At 56.8% G+C, this 18724-nt stretch overlaps 1 protein-coding gene across 1 annotated transcript; it reads right to left on the reverse strand.

Moving 5' to 3' along the window:
* Positions 1-4603: 4603 nt before the first annotated feature.
* On the reverse strand, positions 4604-17175 carry PIRT (phosphoinositide interacting regulator of transient receptor potential channels). Its single transcript, XM_068151734.1, has 2 exons — positions 16954-17175; positions 4604-8290 (listed from the first exon to the last, which is right to left on the reverse strand). Exons 1-2 carry the CDS (start codon positions 16954-16956, stop codon positions 7868-7870), a joined length of 426 nt encoding a protein of 141 aa, XP_068007835.1. The 5' UTR covers positions 16957-17175; the 3' UTR covers positions 4604-7867.
* Positions 17176-18724: the final 1549 nt, after the last annotated feature.

The raw sequence follows: 18724 nt of genomic DNA on the forward strand, positions 1-18724 counted from the left end.
TTGACCAGGGGCTGCTCAGCCCCAGCAGACCATGGTGCAGAGTGTTCAAGAGGGGATTGGATGTGGCACTTGGTGCCATGGTCTAGTCATGAGGTCTGTGGTGCCAGGTTGGACTTGATGATCTTTGAGGTCTCTTCCAACCTTAGTGATTTAGTGATGCTGTGATACTGTGACCATCATCAGTCTCAGGCTGGCAGGCAGCTCTGGTGGGCAAATGGCAGCTGAAAGCTTTGCTGTGCAACCTGCAAATGCTCCTCAGAAGAGGTCAGCAGCTGGAGGTGCTGCTGTGCAGTCCTGCCTGTGAGATCTGAGCAGCAGGAGCTAGGGAATGGCTGTGGGGTCTGACCTGCAGGGCAGCATCCACCAGTGCTGGCAGGAGCCTCTCTCAAACCATTGCAACAGGCTGGGACTCATCCTGCCCCGGGCAGGCCAATGGCTGCTCCCAGCAGCAGTGTCCTGGGGACTCTGTCTCTGCTCACTCCTCCACTGACCTGCTGCAATCACCAGGTGCTGCTTGCCTGGGGCAGCAGCTCCTTCCTCAGCAGGAGAGAAGCTGAGGAGCATGCTGGCAGTGATGGTTATCCTGGGCTGCTACTTCCAGCCACCCCAGCTGGAACCTCAGGAATGCTCCAGGCTTGGGGCTGGAAAATGCCTGGAGGAAAGGGACCTGGGGGTGCTGGTCAGCAATGGCTGAAGATGAGCCAGGAGGAAGGGAAGGGAAGGGAAGGGAAGGGAAGGGAAGGGAAGGGAAGGGAAGGGAAGGGAAGGGAAGGGAAGGGAAGGGAAGGGAAGGGAAGGGAAGGGAAGGGAAGGGAAGGGAAGGGAAGGGAAGGGAAGGGAAGGGAAGGGAAGGGAAGGGAAGGGAAGGGAAGGGAAGGGAAGGGAAGGGAAGGGAAGGGAAGGGAAGGGAAGGGAAGGGAAGGGAAGGGAAGGGAAGGGAAGGGAAGGGAAAGGAAGGGAAGGGAAGGGGAGAAAGTCAAGGTTCTGGGTGCCAGCATTCCCTCCCTCAGCAGGGCTGAGGGCAGAGCTGGAGTCTGTTGGCTCTCTACCTCTCACAGCTTTGCTGTTCCCATCTCAGCGGTGGCCTGGCATGAGCCTGAGCTGGGTGATAGCTTCCATGTGTCTAACCCCCAGTGCAAAACCGGGGGGGGGGGGCTCAGGGTGTTCTGTAGGGCTTCAAACTTTGTGCAAGTACTGAGGGTCCTCTGAAAGAGGTTCCTCTCATCACTGCTCAGGAAGGACTGAGAAGGGCTCCTGCTGGGTCTGACTGGGACATTGCTGCTCACCTGCTGGGATGCTGTCTGCTCCTTGCACTGCAAGGAAGCACCAGCAGCATTTCAGCATGTGCTGAACTGGTTGCCCAGCTGACATCCAGACCTGGGCATGAAGCTGAGAGCCCAGGGGGAACTTTGGATATCAGCAAGACCCTGTGAGCCCTTGGCCATGTTTCCAGGAAGGAGTGGTGAAAGTTCTCAGGAGCAGCCAGCAATGTGCTGTCAGAACCAGGAAGGCCAAGGGTCTCCTGGGGTGCATTCAGCAGAGTGTGACCAGCAGGTTCAGAGAGGTTCTTCCCCACCTCTACTCTGCCCTAGTGAGAACACATCTGGAGTCCTGGGTCCAATTCTGGGATTCCCAGATCAAGAGGGACAAGAAACTACTGGAGAGGGTCCAGTGGAGGCTACAAAGCTGCTGAGGGGCCTGGAGCAGCTCTGTGAGGAGCAAAGGCTGAGAGCCCTGGGGCTGAGAGCCTGCAGAAGAGCAGCCCCAGAGGGGAGCTGAGCAATGCTCAGCAAGAGCTAAAGGAGCTGTGGGGGGCAAGAGGCTGGGGCCAGACTCTGCTGAGTGGTGCCCAGGGACAGCACAAGGGGCAGTGGGCACAGAGTGGAAGCCAGGAGGTTCCATCTGAGCAGGAGGAGAAAGTTGTTTGTTGTGAGGGTGCTGGAGGCCTGGAGCAGGCTGCCCAGAGAGGTTGTGGAGTCTCCTGGTGTGGAGAGCTTCCAAGCCCAGCTGGGCACTGTGCTCCTGGGTGCCCTGCCCTGGGTGCCCTGCTTTGGCAGTGGTGTTGGTCTGGATGATCTCCAGAGCTCCCTTCCAGCCCTCCCTATGCTGGGGTTCTGAGATTGTGTGACTGAACACAGACACAAGGGCTCACCTGCTTCCCTCCATGTCATTCATACCCCATAGGAGATGGTTTGGTGTTAGGGCAATTCCCAGCAGTAAATCTGCAAATGACACCAAAGCTGGATCTAGCTCACAGCCTCAGAGCATCAGAGGATGTCAGGGGCTGGAAGGGACCTCTGGAGATCTTCCAGTCCAACCCCCCTGCCATAGCAGAACCATAGAATCCAGCTCAGGTCACACAGGAGCACATCCAGACAGGGCTGGAAAGGCTCCAGGGAAGGAGGCTCCATAACCTCTCTGGGCTCTGGGGCCCTCACAGGGAAGAAATTCTTCCTCATGCTGCTGAGGAATGTTAATGTGAAGTGAGATAAACCAGAGGAAAGGGCTATGGGACAGGTGAGTGGCACCTTAGGGCAGGCTGAACTTTTGCTGGTGGCCAGGAATGAAGGCAGGGTTGTGGTCACCCTGGCAGAGTCAGCAGAGCCTGCTGGGTGTGTTTGCTCAGGGCTGAACTTTGAGACCCAGGAGAAACCTTTCCGCTTTCAGCTGCTCTGTGAAGATAATGGATCTGGTAATGCACTTCCTCTTCTTTGGAGAGAGCAGAGGAAGCTGCTCACAGCTCAGCTTGCTCCAGTGCAGATAGACATCGTTGTGTTTGCTGGAGAGCCTGGTGCCCTGTGAAACACAACTGCCTTGGGGCTGAGCCACGGCAGGACTCAGCCAGGCTTCAGTGGGCGCGGGGAGGAATGCTGGGGAGAGCTCTGTAGGTGCAGGCCAACGACCCAAGGGCAGGAGCTGCCCTGTGGTTAGGCCAAAGGTCTCTCTAAATCAGCGCTGACTCCAGCAGTGGCAAGAGGAGACAGCATGTGAGCACAGCCCTTTGTGCCATCTGCTCCCCATGGCATTCTCCAGCATGCCCCACTGGGCTGGTACAGAGGTTAGAGGGCACATCCCATGTGGCTGCTTTTGGATTTGTTGTCCCCAAGCCCATTTGAGCCCATGGATACCCCACCCCCTGCCTCTGCAGCCCCCCACACCAGTGGCATGTAGAAGTTCACTGGTCCCACAGCACCAAGCCAGGATTTCACTTCTCAGCAGCTCTCTGGGGTTTTGTTGGGCCCCAGCAGGACATGAACAGCCTCCAGGACACCCTGCTCCTCAGTTTCCCTGAGCTGCTCCAGCTCAGCCCCTCTCACTTCAGCAGTGTTGCACTTCCCAGTACTGGAGTAATTTGCATCACAGAATCACAGCATCCCAGAATCACAGCATCCCAGCATGGTGGAGTTGGAAGGGACCTCTGGAGCTCAGCCACTCCAACCGCCTGCTCCAGCAGGGCACCCACAGCAGCCTGCCCAGGAGCACAGTGCCCAGGGGGGGTTGGAAGCTCTCCACAGAAGAAGACTCCACAACCTCTCTGGGCAGCCTGCTCCAGGCCTCCAGCACCCTCACAAACTCCTGCTCAGATGGAACCTCCTGGCTTCCAGTCTGTGCCCACTGCCCCTTGTGCTGTCCCTGGGCACCACGGACAAGGGCCTGGCCCCAGCCTCCTGACATCCACTTTTACATATCAATAAACATTGTTCAGATCCCCCTCAGTCTCCTCTTTTCCAGGCTAAAAAGCCCTCAGCCTTTCTTCAGAAGAGAGACATTTTACTCCCCTCAGCATTATTGTAGCAAGGTTGGGTTGGTCTCTTCTCCCCAGCAATGAGCTATATGACAAGAGGTAAATGGCCTCAGGTTGCACCAGGGGAGGTTCAGGCTGGACATGAGGAACAATTTCTTCCCCCAAAGGGTTGTCAGGGCCTGGCCCAGGCTGCCCAGGGCAGTGGTGGAGTCTCCATCCCTGGAGGGGTTTCAGAGCTGTGCAGATGTGGTGCTGTGGGCCATGGGCTGGTGGTGCCCTGGCAGGGCTGGGTTCATGTCTGCTCTAACCAAACCAGTTCTGTTCATGCACAAATGCAAAGCCCACCCAGCTTCCAGCAGCAATCAGCTACCTCCCAGGCAATGAAGTGGAGACTTCCCACTCTGCTCCTGCACTCCCATCTGCACATTGATCTTCCAGCTGTTGATCTTTCTTCCCTCCAGCTGACATCTCCTGCCTTTGCCTCACTGTGCCCCTGCAGATCTGGGCAGCAAATGGTGAGATCCACCTGGCAAATCCCTTTCCTCTCCCCACCAAGCTTTGCTGATCCCTGGCTCTTTCTTGACCTCTTGCTGGACACTTCCCTGTGGCACCCACCTGCTCCTCAGGCTTCAGCAGAGCTGTGCACTGAACACAGAGGTGACCACGGACCTGAGACCCTCCCCCAGGGCACAAGGCCAGCACCTAAACAAACAGCCCCAGCCCCACTCTTCCTCCTCCTCACATCCTCAGTGAGCCCTCCTGCATGGTGATGCCACACCATCATGGGTCCACACCATGTTCCCTCTCAACCCTCAGGCACAGAGCCACAGAGATGAGACCAGAGCAGCAACATCGAAGTCCCTTGGGCAATGTTGTCTTTAATCAGAGCTAATCCTGCTGTGAGTGAGCAGCCTGGAGGGCCAGCAGGGTCCTGCTCTCACATTTCACTGGCTGTCTCTTTATTCTTACTCATGAGACATGGAGAGCAGGACCCTTGCAGACATGGGGAGCCATGCTCCAGGCCATTTGGTTCTTCAGTTCTCCTGTTGTATCCCTTTGGATGTCTCTCCCAGGCTGAGCACTCTCTTGCCCCAGCAGAGCCATTTGCAGCAGTGTCCACTGCCAGATGCCTCCTCCAGGTTCTGCAGCCTTAGGACCCCTATCTGTGACCAGCTGGGACCTGGAGGGGCTCTTTGCATTGCTCCATGATTTTCCCCTCATGAGTCCTGATGTCTGGCTGCTCTTCTGGCTGCAGCTGCCCATTGCAGGAGTTTGGGGTGAGAGTCCTCAGCTCATTGCAGCTCAGTCAATGGAGACCTCTCCTCTGCCATGTCAGCATTGTAGAAACCAGCAGAGAATGGGAAATAGCTGAGGAGCCACATGGAGGCTGCCTGGGGCCAGTGGCAGGTCATACACCTTGTACACCCCAGCACAGACCTGGCATGGGCTGCCTGGGGACACACCTGCACCCCCCAGGAAAGTAAGCTCAGGATCAAGCTGAGCTTGGGACAAAGGGGTTTGCTTTGCTTGAGTACTACTAACCCATCTGTGTCATCTGCCATGCTGGGAGATGCTTCCTCAAGCTCCCAAGCACTGGTGGAGGGGATCTCTGGGTGCCTGGGATCTCTGGGTGCATGGCACTGGCCAGGCTCAGTCTGGTGGGAGCCTGGCAGCAGTGCCAAGGTGAGCCTGAGCTGCCTGGTTAATTGTGTTAGCCAGACTCTGGCAGCACAAATGAAGGCTTTGGGCTGTGGGCACCTTGGGCCACATTTGCAGGCAGAAATTGTGGTGTGGGCACCAGCTCCAGAAATAAAGGATGCCCACCAGAGATGGCCAAGAGGAAGCCAAATATTCCCCACAGGGAATCAACTCTTGGCCCTGACTGCAGCTTCCACAGCTACAGCTTCAGGATCCTCCACTCCAGTGAACACATCTCCCTTTTCTCTGACCTTCTGCTGCCCACCAGCCTGGAGCAGCAGGATCTGCTACCCTCTGCTTTTGCTCTGTCTCCTGATGCTCTGCAGAGCTTCCAGCGTGTCTGCAAACCACAGCTTGATGAAATTATGGCTCCAGGATGCTGCAGAGACTAAAAATACAAATTAATGTGAAAGAAGGGGGTGAGAGAGGAGGAGGTGGACATGGTGGCCATTAAACAGTGCTCTGGAACAGCTGCTGCCTGGGCTCTGAGCTGCTGTTAGCTGGGAGGGGGGCACTCAGCAGGAGGAGGCTGGTGTCTGCATGCCCCATTCCTTGTGCTTTCCTTGGGAGCTGTTGGTAGATGTGGGAGAGAGCTGAGGGCTTACAGGAGCAGTTGGTGGAGGCTGCCATGCCCTGTCTAGCACCAGAGAACAAGCACATCTCACATTCTCTCTGTGCACCTCTGCCAGCCTCTCTGTCTGCCACAGAAGAGCAAGGGGGCTGCCTTGGCTTCCCCTTGGAGGTGCACGTTGCCAAGAGGGCCTTGGTGGGGTCTCCCCTTCTGTGCTTCTCTTCTGCTTCTGACCAGCACTGACCACATCCTCACCCTGCAGTGTGTGTCAGGGCCTTGGCTCAGTGCTTGCAGTGCTGGGAACTCTCCCCCAGCTCAGCCAGACTGAGGAGGGGCTGCTGTGGCATCCAGACTGGATCAGCACTTGTGAAGAACCAGGGTGGGTTTAGACTGGGGATGAGAAAGAAGCTCTGCAACGAGGGTGGGGAGACACTGGCACAGGCTGCCCAGGGAGGCTGTGGCTGTCCCCTGCCTGGAGGTGTTCAAGGCCAGGCTGGATGAGGCCTTGAGCAACCTGGGCTGGTGGGAGGTGTCCCAGGGGGTTGGAACTGGATGATCTTTAAAGCCCCTTCCAACCCAAACCATTCTATGAATTTATGAATCCCACCAACACCTGAACCCAGAACTGGGAGCTGGACACCATGCACCCAGACCTTGGTGTCCAGACTGAGGCCAGATCTTCAGACTGAGAATCTGCATTGCAGCTTTGTCTTTTCAAGTAATCCAGGCCTGCTGAAAATGTAAAACTGGAGCAAAAGCCATGCAGGAAGGGTCCCTGCTGCCCTTGGTGCTTGGCCTCATGGCACACACTATTAAAGGCAGGTAGCAAACCTGTCTCTCTTGCCTGTAGGCCACTTCTGGTGGCATGAATAAGCCATGGTCAGGGTTTATGGGCAGCTGTGGCAGCCAGCATCAGAGCACACAGGCAGATGTTGCAGAACAGCTTCATCCATGCAGGTGAGGAGGAGAATGAGGAGGACCTTTCTTAAACACCTTCTGCCAGAGGGAGCATAGAGTGCTGCTTGTGATGCTGCTCCTTGATTGACCCTTTGGAGCAGCAAACAAAGCTTGGGAGCTCTCCAAGCTGAGTGAGGAGTGAGGTCCAGCTTGCAGCCATGTCTCAGCTCAGGTCAGTGACAGGAGCATCCTGGCTTTGGGCATCACCCTGGTCCTCCTGAGCTTTGATGTCTGAGCTAAGATCAGTGACAGGAGCATCCTGGCTCTGGGCACCACCCTGGTCCTCCTGAGCTTTGGTGTCTGAGCTCAGGTCAGTGACAGGAGCATCCTGGCTCTGGGCATCACCCTGGTCCCCCTGAGCTTGGTGATGTGCATTGCCCTTTCTGATGGCCTCCTCCAATATGAAGCTGTCTGGAACCACACTGTCCTGCTTCTCCTCTCCACTAATTCTGGGTGAACCATCTCTGGTCTCCCAGTTTCTGCATCTGAAGTCCAGGCTGAGGTCAGCAGTGTTCACACCAAGCTGTCCTCATGTTCTGCAGTCAGCTGGCTCCTCTCTGGTGAAGATCTGACAGAAGTTACTGGGTGAAGCCAGGTTCCTTTGGAGCTTTGCCTTTCCCAGTGTGTGACTTTGGGTTGCTTCTGGGACAGGAGGGTGATGCAGAGAGCTTGGACTCATCTTGGTGAGCTCAGCTGGAAAGTCCTCTCATTTATTTCTGGGCTGTGAAGCTCATTTGCAGACTGGAGACTGGTCCAGAGCATTTCACCTGCAGGGAAGAGACTTACTGGGGTGAGATCCTTCAGGAGAGGACAAGAACATGTTTGTGTTTTATGGCTAAGCAACACAGATGGGTGGAGGGGTCAGGAGCCTCCCTGGGAAGGCCCTGGGCATGCCTTCAGCGGTTGAAGAAGAAGGACTTGAGGCTCTGCAGAAACTGAGACTTCTGCCTCTGCTTCTGCTTCTTGCGGATGATGGGGATCCAGACGAGGCCACAGACCAGGAGCATCAGTCCCAGGGAGAGGAAAGCTGGGCCACACAGTTTGTAAACCTTTTTGTTCTTGGTTTGGAGGCAGGAGAGGCTGGTGATGACTATGCCAAAGAGGAAGACAGCTGCTCCCACAGACACCACAATGACAGGCTTGTGGTAGATCTCCCACTTGCTCCTGGGAGCGTCGGTCCAGACGGACTCGCTCCGGGAGCTGGTGCAGAGGGTGCTGCCCGTGCGACTGGTCAGCAGCTCCTTGCTCTGAGGAGACTTCTCACTCCCATCAGGGCTCTTTGGGGGAATCTCCATGGTGACAGGATCTGAGGAGGAGACCTGAGGTGGATGAAAGAGCAGAGCAGGGCTAGTGACTGACAATGGATTGGGTGCTTCCCGTCTGGTCATTAAGCAGTGCCAAGTGAAATGAATCAGAGAATCACAGAATGGCTCAGGTGGGAAGGGACCCCAGAGATCATCTGCTCCAACCTCCCCACCAGGGGCAGGAACACCTCTCAACTACACTTGGCTGCTCAAGGCCTCATCCAACCTGTCCTTCAACACCCCCAGGGAGGAGGCATCCACAACCTCCCTGAGTAACCTGTTCCAGGGTCTCACCACCCTCATACTGAAGAGCTTCTTCCTCAGCTCCAGTCTAACCCTGATCTCCCTCAGCTTCAAAACATTCCCCCTTGTCCTGTTGCCCTGAAAATGAAGCTGGAGAAGGTTCTATGGGCCACTGCAGGGACAGAAGAACATCACACCTATGAGAGCCAAGCAACACAGGACGAGACAACAGGGTCCCAGAAGCAGGCTGGGCTGAGGATGCCTGTAGGGTGCCACTGCTCACCTGTGGACCATGGGACTCCCACAGTTCCTATTCAGCTCAGCAGCTTAAAGCTCCCACAGCAATTTAGTGGTGGGATGAGTAGATGGTTCATTGGAACCCACCCCCCTGAGCCTTCCAGGGTTCTTGGCTAGTCTCAGGGCAGTAGCAAGGTGCTGCAAGCAAAGCTGCTCCTTCTCCTGGAGGCTGCTCTTTCTCCTGGAGGCTGCTCTCAAGCCACCCCTTGCACTAGATTTGTGCTTGGGATTGCCCAGCCCAGGTGTAGGACCTGTCCTCTGCCCATCATTTGGGCTGCCTCCACCCCGGGCCACGGGGATGCTCTGCAGTAAGAGTACAGCAACAGTGCCAGGAGCAGTCCAGCACCCTGCACTGCCCTTCTGCCAGCCCCACTGAGCAGAGCCATTGAAGATTGCTGCCAGCTTCAGAGCTGTCCCTGTGAGGCTGCCCTATGCTTAGCAGCAGTCAAGCTCAAGCCACATCCATGCTGGCCTAGGCACCAGACCCTGGTGTGGCTCAGGTGTGTGGGCACTGCCCTGCACCTATTCCACTCTCCAGCTCTGTACCACCAGGGCCCTGCACCTATTCCACTCTCCAGCTCTGTACCACCAGGGCTCTGTACCTGTTCCACTGTCAAGCTCTGAACCACCAGGGCTCTGCACCTATTCCACTCTCCAGCTCTGTACCACCAGGGCCCTGCACCTATTCCACTCTCCAGCTCTGTACCACCAGGGCTCTGCACCTGTTCCACTCTCCAGCTCTGTACCACCAGGGCTCTGCACCTATTCCACTCTCCAGCTCTGTACCACCAGGGCTCTGTACCTGTTCCACTCTCCAGCTCTGTACCACCAGGGCTCTGCACCTGTTCCACTCTCCAGCTCTGTACCACCAGGGCTCTGCACCTGTTCCACTCTCCAGCTCTGTACCACCAGGGCTCTGTACCTGTTCCACTCTCCAGCTCTGTACCACCAGGGCTCTGTACCTGTTCCACTGTCAAGCTCTGAACCACCAGGGCTCTGCACCTATTCCACTCTCCAGCTCTGTACCACCAGGGCCCTGCACCTATTCCACTCTCCAGCTCTGTACCACCAGGGCTCTGTACCTGTTCCACTGTCAAGCTCTGAACCACCAGGGCTCTGCACCTATTCCACTCTCCAGCTCTGTACCACCAGGGCTCTGCACCTATTCCACTCTCCAGCTCTGTACCACCAGGGCCCTGCACCTATTCCACTCTCCAGCTCTGTACCACCAGGGCTCTGCACCTGTTCCACTCTCCAGCTCTGTACCACCAGGGCCCTGCACCTGTTCCACTCTCCAGCTCTGTACCACCAGGGCTCTGCACCTGTTCCACTCTCCAGCTCTGTACCACCAGGGCTCTGTACCTGTTCCACTCTCCAGCTCTGTACCACCAGGGCCCTGCACTTGTTCCACTCTTCCTAAGGACAGTGCAAGCTTCAAGCCCAAGTGGACTTTGATCCAGAGCAGGTCATTTAAAACCCTGCTTCACCCCTTGGTTGCCAACACAGCCCCATGAGCTGTGCTTGCTCAGCTCAGGCCTGGCTGCAGGCAGACCCAGTGTTGACCCTGGGCATAGCTCACCAGGAGGTGAACATCATGGGTGAGACCAGGCTGGATTTACGCTCTGTGTGTGCCATGGGAAGGCAGTGGGCAGCAACAAGGTGTGAATGGCCAAGAAGGTCAGTGGTGCCCTGGGGTGCATTCAGAAGAGTGTGGCCAGCAGGTTGAGGGAGGTTTTCCTCCCCATCTGCCCTAGTGAGGCCACTTCTGGAGTACTGTGTCCACTTCTAGGCTCCCCAGTTCAAGAGATTCTCCCCAGGGACATACTGGAGAGAGCCCAGTGGAGGCTGCTGAGATGCTGAGGGGTCTGGAGCAGCTCTGTGAGGGGAAAGACTGAGAGCCCTGGGGCTGTTGAACCTGGAGAAGAGAAGGCTGCTAGGATCTTATTAATGTTTACAGATATCTGGAGGGTGGGGGCCAAGAAGAAGTGGCCAGGCTCTTGTCAGTGGTGTCCTGTGATAGGACAAGAGGCAATGGACACAAACTGGAACACGGGAGGTTCCATCTGAACAGGAGGAGAAACTTCTTTGTTGTGAGCATGTTGAGGAAGGCTCTCCCCCACCTCTACTCTGCCCTAGTGAGGACATATCTGGAGTCCTGGGTCCACCTCAGGGCTTCCCAGTTCAACAGAGACAGGGAACTACTGGAGAGAGTCCAGGGGAGGCTGCAAAGCTGCTGAGGGGCCTGGAGCAGCCCTCTGAGCAGGGGCCTGGGGCTGTTGAGCCTGGAGAAGAGCAGCCCCAGAGGGCAGCTGAGCAATGCTCAGCAAGAGCTAAAGGAGCTGTGGGGGGCAAGAGGCTGGGGACAGACTCTTGTCCATGGTGCCCAGGGGCACTGGGCACTAAGTGGAAGCCAGGAGGTTCCATCTGAGCAGGAGGAGAAAGTTGTTTGTTGTGAGGGTGCTGGAGGCCTGGAGCAGGCTGCCCAGAGAGGTTGTGGAGTCTCCTTCTCTGGAGACTTTTGAGCCCCTGCTGGATGTGCTCCTGTGTGAGCTGCCCTGGGTGCTGCTGCTCTGGCAGGGGGCTGGACTGGGTGATCTGGGAGGTCCCTGCCAGCCCCTGGCATTCTGTGATGGCACAAAGCATGGCAGCCTCAGCTCCTTTCCTGTTGCTGCTGATCAGTGTGAGGACATGGCAGGTAAGTGGAGCTGCACAGAGGCTGGCACAGCTCCACAGGCACCATCTAAAGGGAACCTGCCCATATTTGGGCCATACTGGGCCCACTGCCCACTAAGGGAGGCTGATGACTGAGTGCCAGCCAGCCCCTCCTGTATTCTTTCACCTGCATCCCCTGCCAAGCTTTGTGGCTAATTCTGAAAAGAGAGAGCTCACTTTAGACCTCTCACCACAGGCACTGCTGCAGGGATACAGATCTGGGGGTACCAAGGCACTGGCTCACGTTTCAATTTGGCCAGATTTGGCCCAGCAAGGAGGACAATGAAAGGCAGGAGCAGTGGACACTATTTACATCCCTTCTGTCTTCAGCTTTTACAGAGTCCCAGAATCCCAGCATGGTGAGGGTTGGAAGGGAGCTCTGGAGATCACCCAGTCCAACCCCTGCTCCAGCAGGGCACCCACAGCAGCTTGCCCAGGAGCACAGTGCCCAGCTGGGCTTGGAAGCTCTCCACACCAGGAGACTCCACAACCTCTCTGGGCAGCCTGCTCCAGGCCTCCAGCACCCTCACAACAAACAACTTTCTCCTCCTGCTCACATGGAACCTCCTGGCTGCCAGTCTGTGCCCACTGCCCCTTGTGCTGTCCCTGGGCACCACTCAGCAGAGTCTGGCCCCAGCCTCTTGCCCCCCACAGCTCCTTTAGCTCTTGCTGAGCATTGCTCAGCTGCCCTCTGGGGCTGCTCTTCTGCAGGCTCTCAGCCCCAGGGCTCTCAGCCTTTGCTCCTCAGAGATCTGCTCCAGGCCCCTCAGCAGCTTTATAGCCTCCCCTGGACTTTCCCCAGCAGCTCACCATGCAGCTGACTGGCTGCAACTTCATGCTGCTGCCAGGCTCTGTGATGCAGCTCACCTCACTGCTGCAGCTCACCTCACTGCTGCTGTGAGTTGTGGCTCCAGCCATCCAGAGGCTCCTGAGACAAAGCACAGACCCTGACAGCAATGCTTAGTGTCCTGAGGAGACAGTGAGGCTGGCTCTGTGTGGGCCAAAAGCTGCCCAGGGATAAGCCCAGCCACACATGAACCTCCCCAGCTGCTGCTTTGCAGTGATGTGCCCAGACCCTGGGTGGCTTCTTGCTTGGCTGCCCTGTGCAGCTTGGCCACCAGCTGCCTTGCTCAGAGCCTTGCTGGGTTGTGAGCTTCCAGCTCAAATCATTTGTAAGGCTCTTGCTGACATTTCATCCCAGGCAGTAGAGGCACTTCCTGGCTTTCTCCTGGTAGCATCCATTGTGGAGAGGTTTGATGGCCAAGCTGCTCTATGGTTTTCATTTGGCTTTGTGGTTGGAAATTTGCTTTCTTCTCTGGAATGCTGCCCAGCTCTCATCTCAGCAGGCTAATGCAGGGAGACACTGGCACAGGCTGCCCAGGGAGGCTGTGGCTGTCCCTTCCCTGGAGGTGTTCAGGGCCAGGCTGGATGAGGCCTGGAGCAGCCTGTGCTGGTGGGAGGTGTCCCTGCCCATGGCAGGGGGCTGGAGCTGGATGAGTTTGAAGGTCCTTCCCAACCCAAACAATTCTATTCCATTCTCTCAGGCACTCCACTCCCTGCTTGCCCAGGAGCTGCTGCCCTGCCTTTGCATCCAGGGGTGCTCCAAACTCTGCAAAGCACAGAACCACACATTCCCAGATTGCATCAGGTTGGAAGAGACCCTCCAAAGGCATCTTGTCCAAGCCCCCTGCAGCCAGCAGGGACACCTTCAACGAGATCAGGCTGCCCAGGGCCACACCAAGTCTTGTCCTGTTTGTCTCTGGGGATGGGCCCTCAGCCACATCCCTGGGCAGCCTGTACCAGTGTTTCACCCTCACTGTGCAGAGCTTCCTCCTGATGTCCAACCTAACTCTGCCCTGCTCCAGTTTCAAACCATTGCACCTTCCTCTGCACGTTGCAGAGCGTTCATGTCAGGCTCCTGCAGAAGCCATCCTCTTCCTCTCTGCATTTACACTGGAGTGGATTTCCCCTCCCTTTTAGTTTCTGGCACAACCCCCCCTCTCACCACAATTCCCAGACACATCATTTCTCTCAGGCTTCCTGGCAGAAGAGGCTTTTATGGCCACACTTCCCTCCCAGTGTGCTCTAGTGAGGGATTTCACTCCCTGCCAGTGGCCAGGAGATGGTTTGTGAGCACTGCACAGATCTGCAGCTCTGGGGACAGCTAATGTGATTGCAGCTCCAGCCCTGATTCATCAGAGATGTGCTCACAATCAGAGGAGATGGTCCCACAGAGCAGCCTGGTGGGATAATGCCATCAGATATCTCCCAGGGTTTTTTATCATTATTGTTGGAAGGAGATCTTCAGCAAATAACTCCTGGCCTGAAAATGCCTCCAGAGCACATCTCAGGTTTCATTGCTGCTGCTGCTGCTGCTGCTGGAATCTTGGGCAGCTGCTGGCCAAGGTTCTGGGGTCTTTGTTCACACACATCCCCTCTGCAAGGAAGAGCCTCACAGAATCAGAATCAGAGAGTCACAGATTGCACTGGGTGGGAAGGGACCCTGGGAGGTCATCTTGTCTAAACCCCACTGCAGTCAGCAGGGACATCTCCAGCTGAGATCAGGTTGCCCAGGGCCACATTGGCCTCCTGTGATTCTATTTCTCCTCTCTTTGCTCTCCCACTGCATTGTGTGGTGATGTTTGGTTTCTGAACTGGGAAATTCCATGGAGGTGCTTGCTGGTGCTGCTGGGGACCCCAGTGCCCACACTTGGGTACCTCCTGGACCTCAGGGACATCAGCTGGTGGTGCTGAGGAGAGAGCTGTGCACTGAGCAGATCACCCACATCTCTGCCCCAGCTCCCTCAGCCCATCCTGGCAGTGGATGCTGTCCCTCACCTGCCAGCTCCCAGCAGCCCAGCACAGGATGCTGCAAACAAGCTGGAAGTGTGGCCAGAGCTGTGCTAAAATTGGAGCTACAGCCCAACCTGCAGACTCTGCTCCTATGCACAGCTCTGTGTTCTCCTGGCCATGCAAGACATGGATTCTCCCTCCCAGTCCAGTCCTCAGCCTGGCCAACTCCTTTTTCTTTGAGCTGGCAGCCCTGATTCTTCAGGAGCTTCCAACATGTTCCTCTGAAGTCCTCACCAAAAGCAGTTTCAGCCTGCTCCTCCTCCCACTGTGCACAGCTGGGGACACCAGAGCTGCTCCAGCTCAGACAATCTCACCCCATGGTTGGTACCCATCCCCATCTGACTTGCTCATGAAGGTTCCTCTTGGTATCTCAAAATGGAGCTGCTCTCTGTCCTAGGACGAAGGAAGTGCCCCCCCATGGGAGCCCTGGTGGTGTGGGTGAGTGTGGACCTCCCCTGGGCACAGAGCCATAGGTGTTGGTGTTGCCATGCACAGGGTGGGGCAGAGGGGCTGCAGCACCACACAGGTCACTGGGGGAACAGTTCAGGTTTGCAAACCAAGCCCCCCCAGTATTGCTGAACCCAGCATTAGGGACATATTTTGCCTTCTCTGCTGCCAAGCTACTTCCCTGAAGAATGTTCCCCACCAGGGATGGGGCAGGCAGCAGCAGAAGCCTCTGCTCTCCTAAGCCAGGTTCACTCCAGCCCCACACCCCTTTGGGAATCATCTGTCACAGAAAACAGTGTTTGGAGGCTAAACCAAAGTGGGTTCTGCACTCCAGAGCTGTGGCTTGCCCTGATTTCTGTTGGGGAGAAGCAGAGAGCAGCCTGGATGGAGCAGCAGGGCTGGCCATGCTTCTGCTGAGGGCTCAGACCCTGACAGCTGCCCCCACGACAATGCAAGTGAGCTCTGCTCTGCCCAGCACCAGCACCAGCGCCAGCACCGGGTTTGGGTGAATGACATCCCCAGTGCTACAGAGCATTGGGGAGAAGTGAGCTGAGCACAGATGTGCACACACGTCCCCAGGCTGTCCCCAGGCTGCCCCCAAGCTCTCCCCAAGCTGGCCATTTAAGGTCCAGATGCTGCTCCACCAAAGCCACAAGTGGTTCCACAGTTAGAGCCCCCCCAAAGCCTCCCCACTGCCCCATGGCTCCCTGGGCTTTCCAGTAGTCTCCAGGTTGCTCTTCCTGCTTCAGTCTCAGCCAAACCCAGCATCTGCAGAAGCTCCCAGCCCTTGGAGGTGAAGAAACTGTGGGCTGAGACTGACCTGCATGACAAGCTGCACCTTGTCCAAGGCAGAGTGTGGGGAGGGAAGGGCTCTCCCCAAAGGGAGTCTGGTGGTGTCCTGCTGACCTCCTGTCTGCAGTGCAGCAGGGTTGGCTCTGGGCAAGCTGCTTGGGATTGGCAGCAGTCTGAGAGAGGGCCCAGGGCAAGCTGATCTGGCTGAGGATGTCCCTGCTGACTGCAGAGGGGGTTGGACTGGATGACCTTTGGAGGTCCCTTCCAAGCCAGACCATTCCATGATTCTATGATGGCTTGGGATGTGCCTTGGCAAACAGCAGCATCAGGTGCTCTGCAAAGCCTTGGGCTAGGACCTGAAGGGTTTGTTTGTCTTTCAGCCAGGAGACAGGTCCTGCCTGCCACCCTCTAATGTGTGGGCAGCAGAGTCCTCTCTGGGAGGAGATGGTAGTGCTGGGGAAAGGAGGAAAACTGAGAAGTGCTTTTTGGGGCATGGCTTCTCCTGCTGCTCTGGGGTGTCCCAGTCTGACTCTGTAATGGGTCAGTGCAGGACCCCCCAGCTGACAGTCATGGGCCCATAGTTGCCAGGGTTAGGAGTTAGCTGCTCTAAAGGACACATGTGGGATGGGTGGTCAGGAAGGCTGCTTCACTGAGCAGCATGAGCTGCAGGAACCTCCTGTTAGATGCCAAATTCCTCTCGTTGGAGATGTCCCTGATGATAGCGGCTGGGGGGAGGGAGGGATGCTGAACCAGATGAGCTTTAAAGGATCCCTTCCAACCCAACCCATTCCATGATTCTGTGAAATTTAGTTGAGGGTGCCCATCAGTCAGGTTCAAGGTGAAGAGGAGAGGAGAGTGTGCCCAAGAGGTCCCCAAGGAATTGAGTAAGCTGGGGGCTGGGGGTCTGCTTCTTGGTGCAGCTGTCCCCAAAGGGCTGCCCTGCAGCCAGACACCTGCCTGGGGGGGGACTTGCACTCAGGGAGGGCTGGCAGGGAACAGCACTCAGCTCCTTCTGTGGGCATCATTGAATAGAATCACTGAATTGTTTGGTTGGAAGAGACTTTTAAGATCATCCAGTCCAAGCATCAACCCAGCACTGCCAGGGCACCACTAAACCTGAGGTCCCCCAGCACCACATCTCCACAGCTTTGAAACCCCTCCAGGCATGGGGACTCCACCACTGCCCTGGGCAAGGCTGTGACAACCCTTTGGGGGATGAAATTGTTCCTCCTGTGCAAGGGGAACCTGCCCTGGTGCAACCTGAGGCCATTTCCTCTCTCCTGTCTGGCAAGGGAATGCCCCGGGGAGGGAGCGAGCGCTGGGAGCACACTCACCATGCCGTGCCTCTGTCGTCCCAGCTGTCCCCGTGCTGTGGGGGCTCTCTGCAGCAGAGGAGGTGGCTGATGGCACTAAACATCCCCTGAGCAGGCCGTGGAGCAACGCAGCCAAAAGCTCCTGCAGGCCCTAGAGGAGCTGCTTGGAGCAGCCAGCTTGCTGCTGCCTTGTGTCAGCCCTCAGAGGGCTGGGTCCTGCTGGGCTGAGGGGGCTCTGCTCTGGGGGAGGACAAACAGAGCTGTGTTGGCTCAAGACCCGAGTGCTGAAGCCCCTCCCCTGCCATGCCCAGCCTCTGCTCCCCTGGGAGCTAGGATGGGGCTGGCAGGGGCTCCATGGGCAGCTGTCCCTGCAGAGCAGCTGGCTCTGGGCTGCAGGAATCAGGCAGTGGGGTTCACATCACCCACAAGCCCCAGCAGATCTTGGATGCCAATGGAGATGGAGCCAGCATCCATTTGCTGGAGTAGTGGAGCTGGGTTGGGCCCAGCCCCCTGCATCCTTTGGGAGCAGCTTTCCCAGTCCCAGAAACACACCCAGGGTGTAGCTGAGCAAAGGACATCTGCAGGTCCCTTCTTGGGGCTCAGCAAGATGATGACTCCCAGTCCTTTCCTGTTGTATCCTCTCTCCTTTTCCACCACCCCCAAAGCCAAACCCATGGAATTCCATCCTACTTACCTGGTGAGCCTTGAGGGGTGGCTGCCCACCCCACCAGCAGTGGGACAAGCTACAGCAGAAGCTCCTGCTCTCCTAAGGCGGGCTCATCCCAAGCCCTCATCCCTCTGGATGTTGTCTGCTGGGCTCTGTTGAGTCTAATAAGCAGCCCCAGCTCGGATGAGCTCACCAGCCCGGCACTGCACCGTTTAACTCTTTGTTTCCCTGCCTCGGGTCCTGCAGAGCTGACTTCTGGGAAGCTTGCCTGGGAGGGCTGTGGGAAGGGCCATGGTTTGGGAGGCTGTCCAGCAGCAGGGCAGGAGCAGCAGGGTGTGTCGGTGCGTGGAGCAGGGCTGCGGGCCCGGGGGCGGCTGTTGATGAGCCAGCCCTGGGTCGTCAGCACAGCTCCTGAAACACCTCTGGACTGCAGTTTCCCAAAGCAGTGTCTGCAAAGCACTTTGAGGCTCGTTGGTGAGACATCAGATGGATGCAAGATATTAGCAATTAGCTATTAATTAACATCCTGAGTCCATTACAAGGAGGGGGTGTGGAAGAAGGAGGTAGTTCTGGCACTCTGCCTCCATGCACAGACCCACAGCCAAACTTTAATGCCTTCTGACATCAGCATGAATCTACTGTCTGCAGGGAAAGGATCCAGCCTGACACACACATTAGTGACATCCAGAGCTGGGTTCCAGCCTTGCTGAGGTTGTCTCCATCCCCAGGGGCTCTTTGTTGGTTTGGTGCAGTAACAGTACCTAAACTCCACCACAGACCTGGGCAGGGAGTGGGATGGGGTGGGATGGACAGGAGGTGGGGGAGCTCTCATGGAGCTGGGCATGTCCCACAAGGGGCACAGAGCATCCCAGGGCAGCACCTGGGGCTGGAAGGGGAGGAGGAGGGTCCAGAAGGACTATGGGTCAGGGCTGGGGGAAACCAGCTCACCCAGGTGTGGGCAGCTCAGGAGGAGGACCAGAGGCTTGTTTGTAAACATGAGGTCCTCCAGCTCAGCTCTGCGTAGGTCTTTGAGCAGTGGTATGTGGCCATGGGACAGGTTCTGGAGCTCTTTAGTAAGGGACAGCTGGGGCAATGGGCTCACAGGGTGGAGCAGTAGCAGAGAGG

Source organism: Melanerpes formicivorus, unplaced genomic scaffold, assembly GCF_026170545.1.
Source record: "Melanerpes formicivorus ecotype bairdi unplaced genomic scaffold, bMelFor1.0.p_v2 SCAF_21, whole genome shotgun sequence".
NCBI lineage: Eukaryota > Metazoa > Chordata > Aves > Piciformes > Picidae > Melanerpes > Melanerpes formicivorus.